The sequence below is a fragment of the Chrysemys picta genome, chromosome 1 (assembly GCF_011386835.1).
Source record: "Chrysemys picta bellii isolate R12L10 chromosome 1, ASM1138683v2, whole genome shotgun sequence".
NCBI classification, from domain to species: Eukaryota; Metazoa; Chordata; order Testudines; family Emydidae; genus Chrysemys; species Chrysemys picta.
Window position 1 is genome coordinate 79,236,960 of NC_088791.1, and position 14,801 is coordinate 79,251,760.

Genomic DNA, 14,801 nt, shown 5'->3' on the forward strand with positions numbered 1-14,801 from the left:
TAAATTACTTACTTTCTGTTGTTTCTCTTTTAAGGCTAACTGGTTCTTCAACCTTTCCACTAGGTTTTTCATTGTAGTTGTTGGCGCTCTATTATTTGCTTCTTTTTGGGCCTCTAATTCAGTTTTTACTTGCAGCAATTCCTTCTCTATCTGCGACAACAGGTTTCTCAATTCATTTGCTTCATCTTTCAGTTTTTTCACTTCAGCTACATGCTTTTCTTCAAGCCTAGTACAACAAAGTAATAAATAGCAGTGTCACGAAGTACTTAATTTAGTAAGCTCCAGGTGGATTAGAAAAGGCTGAAAATATTACACGTTTTTGATAATTTCAGATTAGAGAATAATTGTGGTCCCACTTCTAGAATTAATACCAAACAGTGATCAAATGCACAGCACCAGTGGGACTACTCACATGAGTAAAGCAAGCAAGACTAGATAACAATTTCCTTTTCTTAAACATATCATATGGGCTAAATTTTCATAACGTTCATCTCTGTTGCATAGCAAGCCCAATATGTTGTTTAAAATATAGAAGAAAATATTTTTGACAGTTCAAAAAACGATGTTCAGAGCACCAAAATTTCAATTAAAAAGGAAGTGTTCAATAATGCAACATTTATAATTGACCATTACATATTTTAAACAACAATTTTCAAATGATAGCCTTGATGACGACCCACAAAACAAATATTTTAAAGTTACACTTGTGGATTTATAAATTGTTAGGTTAGTTTCTTCAATCAAACCTTACATTCAGCAGTCATATTAACAAATTGTTGCTAAAGCATGAACAAGAAGGCTAACGGCATATTGGGCTGCATTAGTAGGAGCATTGCCAGCCAGATCAAGGTAAGTGACTATTTCCCTCTATTCGGCACTGGTGAGGCCGCATCTGGAGTATTGCGTCCAGTTTGGGGCCTCCTACTACAGAAAGGATGTGGACAAATTGGAGAGAGTCCAGCGGAGGGCAACAAAAATTATTAGGAGATGAGGACACATGATTTATGAGGAGATGCTGAGGGAACTGCGCTTATTTAGACTGTAGAAAAGAAGAGTGAGGGGGGATTTGATAGCAGCCTTCAACTACCTGAAGGGGGGTTCCAAAGAAGATGGAGCTTGGCTGTTCAAAGTGGTGGCAGATGGCAGAACAAGGAGCAATGGTCTCAAGTTGCAGTGGGGGAGATCTAGGTTGGATATTAGGAAAAACTTTTTCACTAGGAGGGTGGTGAAGCACTGGAATGGGCTACCTAGGGAGGTGGTGGAATCTCCATCTTTAGAGGTTTTTAAGGCCCAGCTTGGCAAAGCCCTGGCTGGGATGACTTAGTTGGGGTTGGTCTTGCTTTGAGCAGGGGGTTGGACTAGATCAGGGGTTCTCAACCTTTTTCTTTCTGAGGTCCACCCCAACAGGCTACAAAAACACCAGGGCCTGGCGGGGAGAGAGCGCGGAGCTCCGGGCCGGGGTGGGGTGATCCTTAGGCATAGACATAGTTTTACTTCTATTTTCGGGGGGGCAAGGGCTGGTGGGGCTCGAGCCAGTTCCACAGAGCAGGGTCCAGCAAGGGAGCACCACCTCCAGACTCATTCAGGAGGCCACCTAGCCTGTCTGGGCTGTGGGGGGATGCAACCAAAAAATATAACTCAAAGCGGGGGACTCAGTTCAAAAAGTTTGAAAACCGCTCAGGGTGCTGGGAGAGGGTAGGTAGGGGCTGTGTGAAGTGAGGGAAATAGTTCAGGGTGAAGGCAGGGGATAGCTAGGGGCTGTGTGCAGGCAGGGGGTAGCTAGTGATTGTTTATGGGCGGGGGGGGCTCCCAGTGCGGCTCCCAGCTTCAGGTGGGGGTGGGGGGTGATGGGGCTCCCGGCTTCAGCCCCCACTGCTCCTGGCTTGGAAGGGGAGGGAGGGGAGAGGTTTGCCGGCTTCAGCCCCGCGTCGCTCCCAGCTGGGGTCGGGGGGCTGCAGGTTTCAGCCCCGGGACTCCGCAGACCCCTGAAAGGGCTCACGGACCCCCGATTGAGAAGCACTGGATTAGATGACCTCCTGAGGTCTCTTACAACTCTAATCTTCTGTGATTCTAATTCAATAAATGGTCTTAATGACACAGTATACGTTTTAGACCAGGGATCGGCCAACTTTGGCATGGGCCGGGCCAGTTTGTTTACCTGCCGCATCTGCAGGTTCAGGCGATCGCGGCTCCCACTGGCCGCCGCTCCAGGCCAATGGGGGCTGGAGGAAGTGGCGCGGACTGAAGGATGTGCTGGATGCTGCTTCCCGCAGTCCCCATTGGCCTGGAACGGCGAACTGTGGCCAGTGGGAGCCGCGATTGGCTGAACCTGCGGACACGGCAGGTAAACAAACCGGCCTGGCCAGCCAGGGGGCTTACCCTGGTGGACCGCGTGCCAAAGATTGCCGATCCCTGTTTCAGACTTATAGCTGATTGGTCTAATCAAATTATTACTTGAATTGTAATAATTGTATATCTAAATACTTACTGAGCCTTGACGTTTTCAAACTCTCTGATTTTTAATAAAGTAAGTTGTTTTTGTTTCTCCAAATCATATGATGTTTTCTTTAATCTGCCTAGAAGTAAAGCAAGAGAGTTGTCCTGTTCTGCTACTGTTTGCTCCATCTCAGCCAGACGAATGAAATGTTTGTTGGTGGGAACTGATAAAGAAGGTTTTTTCATTAACTCCTATAAAAACAGAAAAATCATTCGTATTAAATATTCTACATCTTATACAGCAAAGTGCTGCAATTATTTCATTATGTTAAATTTGATCCCAAACATAACAAAGCAGCAACATTTACACTATATTTTATAACCAGTGATGTGACTCATAGCACTATACTCAAATGTTAGCCACACTGAACGTTGGTAAATGGTCTCTGTATCTGAAGAGTAGTTTTGTAACTGGTTAAATATAGATGGTCAGTCTTTGAGAAACAGTGTCAAAAGCGAATCTTTAATTAGGATGGAGCTTATTTTATTTTCTGTAGGACAGCGGTTCTCAAACTTTAGCAACCCAAGAGCCCCCATTTTGATTTAAAATTTTTCAGACCCCAAAGCTCCCCACTCAGCCCCAGACCCCACCCCCACTCCACCCCTTCTCCCAAGGCCCCACCCCACCTCTTCCCGGCCCTGCTCCATCCCTGCCCCCCTCTTCCCCACCTCGTTCTTTCCCCTCCCATAAGCGCGCTCCATCCCCGCTCCTCCCCCTCCTTCCAGTGCCTCCTGCACGTTGCTGAACAGCTGTTCTCCGGCGTGCAGGAGGCGCTGGGAGGGTGGGGGAGGAGTTGATCAGTGTGGCCCGCAGACGCCCTGGAGTACCATTGAGGACCCCCAGGGGTCCACGGACCCCAGTTTCAGAAATGCTGCTGTAGAATATTAAAAAAGGAGAGAGAAAATGGAAGACATCAACCTCCCCAAGGGATCTCTATTAAATAGGACATGTTGAATTATGCACTTATACACTGAAGTACCAAATGTGTTAATTGACCCCTATTTCCTCACTCGTCTTTCTCAAATTCTTTCAATTTCATCTTCATACAATAATAATGTAATGACAGTCCTACTTATTTATCTTCCTGTTTATACTATCTTGAACTGAAAAACTGCTCCTCTGGTATGGAGAATTAACATAATTTTCAAAATTTACAAAAAAACAAACCAACATACAAACAAATATACAACACTGAACAAAACAATCCCCCATCCCAAACAAACCAACAAACCTACCAAAGCAGTTTGTTTGAATTTAATAAGTGAATTATCAGCTTGAAAATCTAGCTTTTGGTGTAGAACCCGGAGGTCTTCTTCATGTTTCTTTGAGATTTCCTCTTGCTCCTATTAGCACAAAATGAACATTTTTTAAATTTCATGTATACATGCATGATACTCCAGAAATCCATGGAACTGGTGTACTTTCCATGCTAATTACTTTTACTTTGAAATAGAATACGAGCTGAGGAAATCCTATCACTGGCAAGCAAATATAAGCACTAAGGAGTTAAAGTAATTTTATTATCCTGGCAATTTTTTCTAGGAGAGGGGGGAAAAAAAGTAAATGCCCAAAACTACATGAATGCAATGTTAAATTAAGCCCCTCAATATGTTCAGATTTAAGTCATAGTATTACATTTTTCTGGAAGTGTGCAAATACCCAGAAAGAGACAATTTTCCCTTCTTTAATTCTCAAAGTGCAAGACAAAGCTTGGAGTTTGTAACATTCTGTACTCTCACTGGTTTTGTGTATATAGGCAGAGCATCAATCATAGAACACTCCTTATTCAGTCAGGCAGACCAAGGAGTATTTAACATATTGATTTGGTCATGCAGGAGTCACTGATTGTGGGTCTGACTAAAGAACAAGACTCATGGAATCTCAAGAAAGGCGCTGAGTATGTTTGCCTCTCTGCCTTCCTTTTATACGGTTTTCAATGCTATCATACTCCCCAAAGAATCAGTATTCCTGCCTTCCCTGATTGTTCTCTCTACCATCTCCTTTAATACGGTCATTCTCTTCACTGTTTCTGGTCTTTTCCATCCTTTATTTATGCACCTCATTTCCTCATCAAATTGGCATCTTTAACAAACTTTACATTCATCTTAAAGAATTTTTTTAAAGTTCTTATACAGCTAATGAATAAAATGTTTTTATGACTGCAACCACAGGTCACAATCCTGTAATGAGACCTGTGCAAGAGTCTGCCCATGCCAAGCTCGCTGCATGATCTGGGCCATAATGAACCGCTACAGCACACAGAATTCTGGTTTTCTCCCCCCAAGGAAAGTGCATGAAAAACAACCAAAATACAGAATTATACTATTTGTTAATTTCATGCATCTATCACTGCAGACTTTGCTTCCTAATCCTGCCATATTAAAGCAATTCCAAAGGAGAACAATCAGAACATTTTTACATAAATAAATTTTTAAATACAAGAGGTTAAGAAAACCTGAACTTTGTGCAATGAGAAATTCATAATAAAGGCCCTGTTCTGCTCCTACTAAAGTCAACGGGAATTTTGCAATGCCTCTATTAGGGTTCCTTCCCCACTCTGAACTTTAGGGTAAAGATGTGGGGACCTGCATGAAAGACCCCCTAAGCTTATTTCTACCAGCTTAGGTTAAAAACTCCCCAAAGCACAACTACTTCCTTGTACCTTGGATTAGGTAACGCTGCCACCACCAAGTGATTTAAATAAACATTTAGGGAGGGCCACTTGGAGCCCTACCTTCCCCAAATATCCCTCCAAGCCCCTACACCCCTTTTCCTGGGCAGGCTTGAGAATAATCCCCCAAACTCCTACACCCCTTTTCCTGGGGAGGCTTGAGAATATATCCTCACCAATTGGTACAGGTGAACACAGACCCATACCCTCGGATCTTAAAACAATGAAAAATCAATCAGGTTCTTAAAAGAAGAATTTTAATTAAAGAAAAGGTAAAAGAATTACCTCTGTAAAATTGGGATGGCAAGTACTTTATGTTCTTGAGTCTTTTGTTATTCTGTAGAGGATCTCCCCTCTAGGCAAAACCTTAAAGTTACAAATCCAAAGACAAAACCTCCCTCTGGACAAGGAAAATCACAGGCCAAAATAAAAGTAAGCTAACGCATTTCCTTATTATTACTTATTAATTCTAATTGAGTTGGATTGCTTACCTTCTTGATCTGTCTCCGGCAAGCACCCAGAACAGACAAGACAGACAAAGAACAGACAAAACAAAGCCTTTTCCCCCTCCCCAGATTTGAAAGTGTCTTGTCCCCTTATTGGTCCTTTTGGTCAGCTGCCAGCTAGGTTACCTGAGCTTCTTAACCCTTTATAGGTCAAAGGAGTTTGTGCCTCTGGCCAGAAGAGATTTTATAGTACTGTATACAGAAAGGTGGTTACCCTTCCCTTTATATTTATGACACCCTCCATTGAAAGCAGGACTGGGCACAAAATTAACTCAAACTCTTAAAAAAATAATAATACAAGATAACACAAAAAGTGTGTGTACCTCTCTAGCTTTTGCAAGGAGATGCTGATACTTCTTCAACACTTCCTCCTTTTGATTTAGTCTTGCTTGCATATTTGTAATGGTTTGATGGGCAACTTTCAGGGCATGATGGTATTCTGGATCATCTTCTTTTCTACCTAGCTCAGCTATTATCTTCTCTCTTTCTGCTGTTGCAGGTAATCGAAGCCTTAGTTCATTTATAACTCTGTCTCTTGATAAAACATTTTGTTCTGCTTTCCACAGTGCAGTTTCTTTCTCTTTCAGTTTCTACAACAAAGGAAATTATTACCAATCTTATAGAAATATTATGTTTTAAAAAAGAAATGTGTCAGAATATGTCTAAATCGAATTACAAATAAAAAAATGGCTTTGTTTTCAATTTTCCCTACTTGGAATTATTAGACGCACTACACACCAATACAATTATAACTTGTATTTCACTGTGCGGAATTGTCATAGCATAATGTATTTACATACCAAATTTATTAATATAGTATTTTTAGAGGATTAATTTTATATTTAGTGTTTGATAAGAAATCTATGTAACAGATTTTCACTTTGGTAACCTTTCTTAAAGGAATTAGTGGTGTCATTTGTTAAATTTAACACTGTTTATTAAATCAATTAATGCTACAGAATGCTAATTAAACCTAATTAGTACTAAGAAACCTAATTTTATACAATCTCAGCACCTTGAATATAAACTGTTTCCAATTCTCTTCCTGTTTGAGTTTTTTCATATCTAAAGAGCAACAGAAATTAGCTTTTCACAATATTCAGATATCAAACTATTCAGTGGTACTCTTTTCTTATAAATGCATGCCTCATATTACACATTAGAAAATAAACTCAGATGAACATATTTATTCTTGTTCTATGCATATGCTTTTAATAGTTTAGGTGTATATTCATCTAATTACCTCTTCTAATAATTTGCAGGTTGCCCGCGTTTCTAAGATTGTTCGAAGGTGCTCCCTAATTTTCCTCAAAGCTAGCTCAAGCTGCTGTGGAAGGGGCAAACTAGGATCTGGAACCGAACCTGTAGCATCTTCAAACTGCACAGAAAAGACAGACATGAACATTACTTTTCTGACAACTCTAATCAGCACACTTATTAATTTATTTAAAATAAATCAGTATAGGTACCTTTCGAGCAGTACTAAGTATTTCATTTTGCTGACGGTCATATACGTCTAGTTGACGTTCTAGCTCTACTTCTCTCTGATCCCAAGCCATCTGCCGCTCTTCATAAAACTATAAAAAAAAGTTTGATTAAAGAGATCTACATTGAAATCCTGACCCAATGATGTCAATGAGAACTTTACTATTCACTTCAACAGGGCAAGGATTTCACCCCTACTTTAGAGAATTTGAAAGCAATTCCAATGTGCCATTGATGGCAATATATCTTTAACTGTAACAGCATGGGATAACAGACATTTAAGTAGCATACATCTTGTACTTGTAAGTTATGAGTTTTTTAAATGTAACAAAAGAATTTTAAAAATCATTAAATAAAACAGAAAATATATTGTTATTCTAACACTATGCAGAAGTTTATACCTTGCTCTGCTGTACAATTTCTTCTTCCAGATTGCTGATTGTACGCTCATATTCAGAAATGATATTATTCAAATATTTCATCTCTTCTTTTTGTTTGACTAACTCTCGATTCAGTTTAAGTTCCTGGAGACGAAGTTCTTCCATTTTCATATGCCATTCAATTACCTGATAAATAATAATAGTTCGTACAGTTCATTATCAATATCATCTTAATCAGACGAAAAGAGCAAAATGTCGGATGTCTTTTCCAAAGTGAAACTAAGTTTGCAAAACAACCCAGAAAAGTTGTATATAATTAACTATAACATTCAAATATATATATATATATATATATATATATATATATATATATACACACACACACACACACACACACAAATAGTAGCAATATCTATCACTTACATAGATCCCAAAATGCTCAAAAAACTTTACAGACTGATTGAAAACTAAATATACTAAGGCCACTTTACTCACCATTGAAATACAAATGTCTTTAAATAGAGAATGCAATACTATACAATAGTTGGGACAGACAATGAGACTGTCTTATCCAGTTGAAAGGTAACTATCTAGAAAAGGCAAAATATAATTATCCAAATAACAAAGTAGTTGGGACTTGTGCTAAAAGTGGGTAGCACAGTGCTTCCTATTTCATACTGTATTGAATCTCTAATACCACTTCCTACAGCATTTAAATTTGCTTTAGAGGCCTTCAGTCAAAAGAAAAACCAAGTCTGACCCTACTTAGACTATGGGCTGGTCTACACTACTGTGGCACGTAGACTCAAGTTACGCTACTTAAGTTACGTGAATAACGTAACTGAAGTCGACGTAGCTTAGGTCAATTTACCGAGGTGTCTACACCACGCTGGGTCAACAGGAGACGCTCTGCCGCTGACTTCCCTTACTCTCTTTGGGGAGGTGGAGCACGGGAGTCAACCAGAGAGCGCTCTGCAATTGATTTAGCAGGTCTTCCCGAGACCCGCTAAATCGACACCACTGCATCGATCGCAACAATGCCGATCTACCAGTAAGTGTAGACATAGTCTGATATACCAACTAGTAAAGCTGGCCATTATCCTTTCTTTAGAAAACAAAACAAACAGATGTTACAATACTGCATATTCTGAAATCATGAAGGCACATATTAAAGCAAAAATTTAGTGTATAGAGTAGATTAAAGTTTTAATTAAACATATATAACATTAATGATTACTAAAAGCTATAAGATGTCAAACCTTTTGGGCTCCTCTTGTATCTTTCAATGTGCCTATTAACTCTTCTAAACCTTTTACTTTTAATTCCATCTCCATTGCTCTGTTCTCTATGTTTCGACGCTCTTCCTGGGCACGCTGGACTTCTTCCATGATTTTTAATTTGTCATTCTGTAGCTGAATCATGGTTTTAGAGAATTTCTCCTGTTGTGCCAAGGGCAGAGCACCACTAAACTGTCGCCGCAGAGACTGCACAGTCTGGCGTAGATGTTTGGCTCTATTTCTCCCTTCTAGTCGGGCATAGTATAATCCCTGCTCTTTGTCGTCAAGCTTCTGTTCTAAGCGTAGATTATAAATCTCCATCTTTTGCAGTTTCATTGTAAGTGCTTCTAGCTTGCCCACAGCAGTGGTCTCACTAATCTGAAGAGCTACGATATGCTGGTGTAATTTTGCAATAAGAGCTTTTTCATCTGACTGCGCCTAAGCAACAAAATATATAACACAGACATTTTTTAAAATATAAAACCATTCGTTGAAAATTAAACATATTTACATGAAGTGTAAGTGATTACCAGATTACAACGCCTATCATACTCCCAATGAAGTTAATGGCAAAACTCCTTTGGGCATCAATGAAAGCAGCATCTGGCCTCACATCAATTCATGTTTTGTTCAGTATTACTTCTATAGCCAAAATAATAATAATAAAATCTGTCTTTTCAAATACAGATTTTAAAAATATTTCTCCAAAGAAAGCACTTTCTTAACCTAATATAAAAATATTCTATCCCTAACCCGCCCTCCCAAAACAAATCAGTTAACTATAAAGTCTTAACAAAGCAGGGCAGTACTGACCATACCTGATAGTCTAAAACTTGCATTCGAAGGGATTCCACTTCCTTCTCTCTGGATTGCTGCCGTGCATCCAGAGCTGCAACTTGCATTTTGGCAATATCAGAAAGTTCCCTTAACCTAGTAGAGGGAAATAAGAATACTATCTCAATTTAAAATATTAAATAATCATTCAAGATAAAATGGTGTCCAAGTTCCTTTACCAATATAATGTTAAGCTCTACTACACAAAAGGTCCTGAAGAGAGGTGCTTAAAGGCATCTCTCCCTCATATTAGGAGATTCAAAGTTAACATACTTTTCAGCATTTCTAGATCTTTTTCCCTCCCATATACAAGTATGGATACTGTCCCCATTATTAAAGCTCCTGCTAATCTCTTCTCATGCCTATTTTGGAAATAAGACTGAGCTTTATGGATCTGATTCTTCAGTTTCACTACTTACATCAATGGCAAACATCCCAGTTGACTTCAAGATTACAGGAGCAGACGCGTTACAAGCACCTTATTAAAACTGTCTTTACAAAAGTTTATAATTGCTCTATATGGAACAGGAAAAAAAAAAACCAGTAGAGAAGAGTCCTGGAAGGGGTATAGACTGTTTACACAGAGAGACCACTATCCACAGTCACAATTATAATTCTAGGCCACACATGTTAGTATTTCAATTCATAATCTTGGGAAGTCAGAAAGATAATCTTGTAGCATCTTTATAATCTCTGCAATTATATGGCATTGCAGATTTGCTTTTAACTTTTGGAAATTTTAATACACAAAAGTCTTGATTAAGTGTATCTTCCACATCAAAACCAGTATTTTTCTTTTACCGCAAAAAAAAAAAAGCGCCAAATATTACTTAAGAAAAACATATTTAGAAACAATTCATTTTACAGAGTATATCATATTTGTTTCCATGTCACTTCCTCTGCTATTTTCTACTGAAGACATTCTTATGGAAAAAAAAAAGCTATTTTTTATGTCTGATGACAACTTTCAGAAGGGCATAAATGGCAGCAGATAATTCAAAGATCTTGTTTTGGGGCAAATATGACAACACTTAGGTAACGATATTTTAAATACTTTGTATAAGCAGGATTCTTTCAAAATACTCAGTGAAGTATCAATGGATCTTCCAAAAATTAATATTTTTGTTTCCCCGCAGTATTTTCACCAGTTTTCTATATACTTGATAAGGATGCAACAAAAGGAACAGATTATTGTTTTGCTAATTTGTCTGAAATATTTTCATAACCCCAAAAAGTTGTTGTATCTAATTAAGGCCCTTATGCAGGAAAGCATTTAAGCACCTGCTTACATTCATACCTATTCAGGACAGCACATAAGCATTTGCTTAAGTCCAATCAGAATCAGTGTTCTTCTAAATCTGATCCTTTATGTAATGCTTCATCCAAAATTCCAGGTTTAGAATATGTAAAGATAGATGAAAATTCTTTTATTGTTAATGTAGAAGCAGCATATATCTGTATAATTCAATTATGGAATACTTCCAAACATACTGTAATACTAAATTTGGTACTTCTGCACTTACTTTGATACCTCAATCTTCAGTTCCATTTCACTCTTCTCTAACTCCATGATTTTTCGTCTATCCGCATCACTTATTGATTTACTCACACTGTTTGTCAGTTCATCTCTTAATGCCTGTTCCACCTTTTGTGCCTCGAGGTTGATTTTAGTAAGCTAAAAAAAAACCCAGTGTATTTGCTAAACATATTTGGAATAGGCATACAATATATTTTTAGTCAGCACAAAATGTTACATAAGAACATAAGAAAGGCCGTACCAGGTCAGACCAAAGGTCCATCTAGCCCAGCATCCTGTCTACCGACAGTGGCCAATGCCAGGTGCCCCAGAGGGAGTGAACCTAACAGGCAATGATCAAGTGATCTCTCTCCTGCCATCCATCTCCACCCTCTGACAGACAGAGGCTAGGGACACCATTCCTTACCCATCCTAGCTAATAGCCATTAATGGACTTAACCACCATGAATTTATCCAGTTCTTTTTTAAACTCTGTTATAGTCCTAGGCTTCACAACTTCCTCAGGTAAGGAGTTCCACAAGTTGACTGTGCGCTGCGTGAAGAACTTCCTTTTATTTGTTTTAAACCTGCTGCCTATTAATTTCATTTGATGACCCCTAGTTCTTGTATTATGGGAATAAGTAAATAACTTTTCCTTATCCACTTTCTCCACATCACTCATGATTTTATATATCTCTCTCATATCTCCCCTTAGTCTCTTCTTTTCCAAGCTGAAGAGTCCTAGCCTCTTTAATCTCTCCTCATATAGGACCTGTTCCAAACCCCTAATCATTTTAGTTGCCCTTTTCTGAACCTTTTCTAGGGCCAGTATATCTTTTTTGAGATGAGGAGACCACATCTGTATGCAGTATTCGAGATGAGGGCGTACCATCGATTTATATAAGGGCAAGAATATATTCTCAGTCTTATTCTCTATCCCCTTTTTAATGATTCCTAACATCCTGTTTGCTTTTTTGACCGCCTCTGCACACTGCGTGGACATTTTCAGAGAACTATCCACGATGACTCCAAGATCTTTTTCCTGACTTGTTGTAGCTAAATTAGCCCCCATCATATTGTATGTATAGTTGGGGTTATTTTTTCCAATGTGCATTACTTTACATTATCCACATTAAATTTAATTTGCCATTTTGTTGCCCAATCACTTAGTTTTGTGAGATCTTTTTGAAGTTCTTCACAGTCTGCTTTGGTCTTAACTATCTTTAGCAGTTTAGTATCATCTGAAAACTTTGCCACCTCACTGTTTACCCCTTTCTCCAGATCATTTATGAATAAGTTGAATAGGATCGGTCCGAGGACTGACCCTTGGGGAACACCACTAGTTACCCCTCTCCATTCTGAGAATTTATCATTAATTCCTACACTTTGTTCCCTGTCTTTTAACCAGTTCTCAATACATGAAAGGACCTTCCCTTTTATCCCATGGCAGCTTAATTTACATAAGAGCCTTTGGTGAGGGACCTTGTCAAAGGCTTTCTGGAAATCTAAGTACACTATGTCCACTGGATCCCCCTTGTCCACATGTTTGTTGACCCCTTCAGAGAATTCTAATAGATTAATAAGACACGATTTCCCTTTACAGAAACCATGTTGACTATTGCTCAACAGTTTATGTTTTTCTATGTGTCGGACAATTTTATTCTTAACTATTGTTTCGACTAATTTGCCTGGTACAGGCATTAGACTTACCGGTCTGTAATTGCCGGGATCACCTCTAGAGCCCTTTTTGAATATTGGCGTTACATTAGCTAACTTCCAGTCATTGGGTACAGAATCTGATTTAAAGGACAGGTTACAAACCTTAGTTAACAGTTCCGCAACTTCACATTTGAGTTCTTTCAGAACTCTTGAGTGAATGCCATCTGGTCCCAGTGACTTGTTAATGTTAAGTTTATCAATTAATTCCAAAACCTTCTCTCGTGACACTTCAATCCGTGACAGTTCCTCAGATTTGTCACCTACAAAAGCCAGCTCAGGTTTGGGAATCTCCCTAACATCCTCAGCCGTGAAAACTGAAGCAAAGAATCCATTTAGTTTCTCCGCAATGACTTTATCGTCTTTAAGCGCTCCTTTTGTATCTCGATCATCAAGGGGCCCCACTGGTTGTTTAGCAGGCTTCCTGCTTCTGATGTACTTACCATTTTGTTATTACCTTTGGAGTTTTGGCTAGCCGTTCTTCAAACTTCTCTTTGGCTTTTCTTATTATGTTCTTGCACTTAATTTGGCAGTGTTTATGCTTTATGTTTTGACTTTCACTTTTTAAAGGAAGTCTTTTTATCTCTCACTGCTTCTTTTACATGGTTGTTAAGCCACAGTGGCTCTTTTTTAGTTCTTTTACCATGTTTCTTAATTTGGGGTATACATTGAAGTTGGCCCTCTATTATGGTGTGAAGTTGTATTTAGTGAAACTGTTTCCTCTCAGTTTCTTCCTTTGGTTTTCTTTTGTTCTACTCTGAAACATCCAACTTCTTGCTTACAACATTGCATGCATGTCAGAGTAGCTATGTAGGCATCCATACAACAAAGTATTCTAAAAGAAAACCAATATTTTCAGTTTCTTGAAACAGTGAAAGCAAAAAAACTAACTATAAAATGGTGTAGAAAAAGGGAACAATACTTGGACTATAAACTCTTCAAGACAGGGATTTTCTTTGTTATATGTTTGCACAATGCCTAGAACTAAGGTGCTGGTACTACAAATTATTATTATTAATAATAAAATAATAATAAAACGACTCACTGAATAGTGTATTTATATTACCATTACTAGCCAGCATTTTCACAATAATGTGACTAGTCATTTTTGTTGCTCAATTCGAGACACAGAATCATAGAAGATTAGAATTGGAAGAGACCTCAGGAGGTCATCTAGTCCAACCACCTGCTCAAAGCAGGACCAGCCCCAACTAAATCATCCCAGCCAAGGCTTTGTCAAGCTGGGCCTTAAACATCTCTACAGAAGGAGATTCCACCACCTCCCTAGGTAACCAATTCCAGAGCTTCACCACCCTCCTAGTGAAAAAGTTTTTCCTAATATCCAATGTAAACCACCCCCACTGCAACTTGTGACCATTGGTCCTTGTTCTGTCATCTGCCACCACTGAGAACAGCTTAGCTCCATCCTCTTTGGAACTCCACTTCTCAAAAAGGCCAGAATTTAGGAGAGTTAGTGCTCAACAATTCCTGAAAATCAGGCCCCTTGAAGAAGTCTCAAATTGGGCACCAAAAATTGAAGCACTCAAGGTCACTAGTCACTTTTGGAAATCAAATAGCTTTGGGCCAAGACAGATTTCTGCAGGGCCTGAAGTGGCATAGCAGAAAGCCCGGCAGATAACATTCTAAGCATAAGACCCAACATAGAAAAGGACATAGAAGGTTTGTTAGAAAGTCAAGATAGCATTATTTTGTGGAGAGGAAAGGGTGGAGGAGGACGCAAAAGCCAACAAGGTCTGAAACATATGCAAGACCATGATAGTCACTGATGATCATAGAAAAAATAGCAGAAAACAGTTTATATCAGTTAGACATTGGGAACAGAAAGATCAAGAACTGTGATTCTTGCAAAAATCTGGTTGCCAAGGAACTAACAAGGTTTTGCAATATGCCCACTGTGT

At 38.9% G+C, this 14,801-nt stretch overlaps 1 protein-coding gene across 5 annotated transcripts in view; it reads right to left on the minus strand.

Annotated features, from left to right (window-relative positions):
• CEP290 (centrosomal protein 290) overlaps window positions 1–14,801 on the minus strand; it is a 111,819-nt gene that overhangs the window by 28,545 nt on the left and 68,473 nt on the right. For all 5 annotated transcript variants that reach the window (XM_005279116.4, XM_065560126.1, XM_065560112.1 and 2 more), the window contains 10 exons: window positions 11,174–11,325; window positions 9,635–9,746; window positions 8,799–9,254; window positions 7,561–7,725; window positions 7,144–7,251; window positions 6,918–7,052; window positions 5,998–6,264; window positions 3,733–3,840; window positions 2,489–2,688; window positions 13–226 (listed from right to left, as the gene is read on the minus strand). In XM_005279116.4, the coding sequence (XP_005279173.2) occupies window positions 13–226; window positions 2,489–2,688; window positions 3,733–3,840; window positions 5,998–6,264; window positions 6,918–7,052; window positions 7,144–7,251; window positions 7,561–7,725; window positions 8,799–9,254; window positions 9,635–9,746; window positions 11,174–11,325 (1,917 nt within the window). The remainder of the gene's footprint in view (window positions 1–12; window positions 227–2,488; window positions 2,689–3,732; window positions 3,841–5,997; window positions 6,265–6,917; window positions 7,053–7,143; window positions 7,252–7,560; window positions 7,726–8,798; window positions 9,255–9,634; window positions 9,747–11,173; window positions 11,326–14,801) is intronic.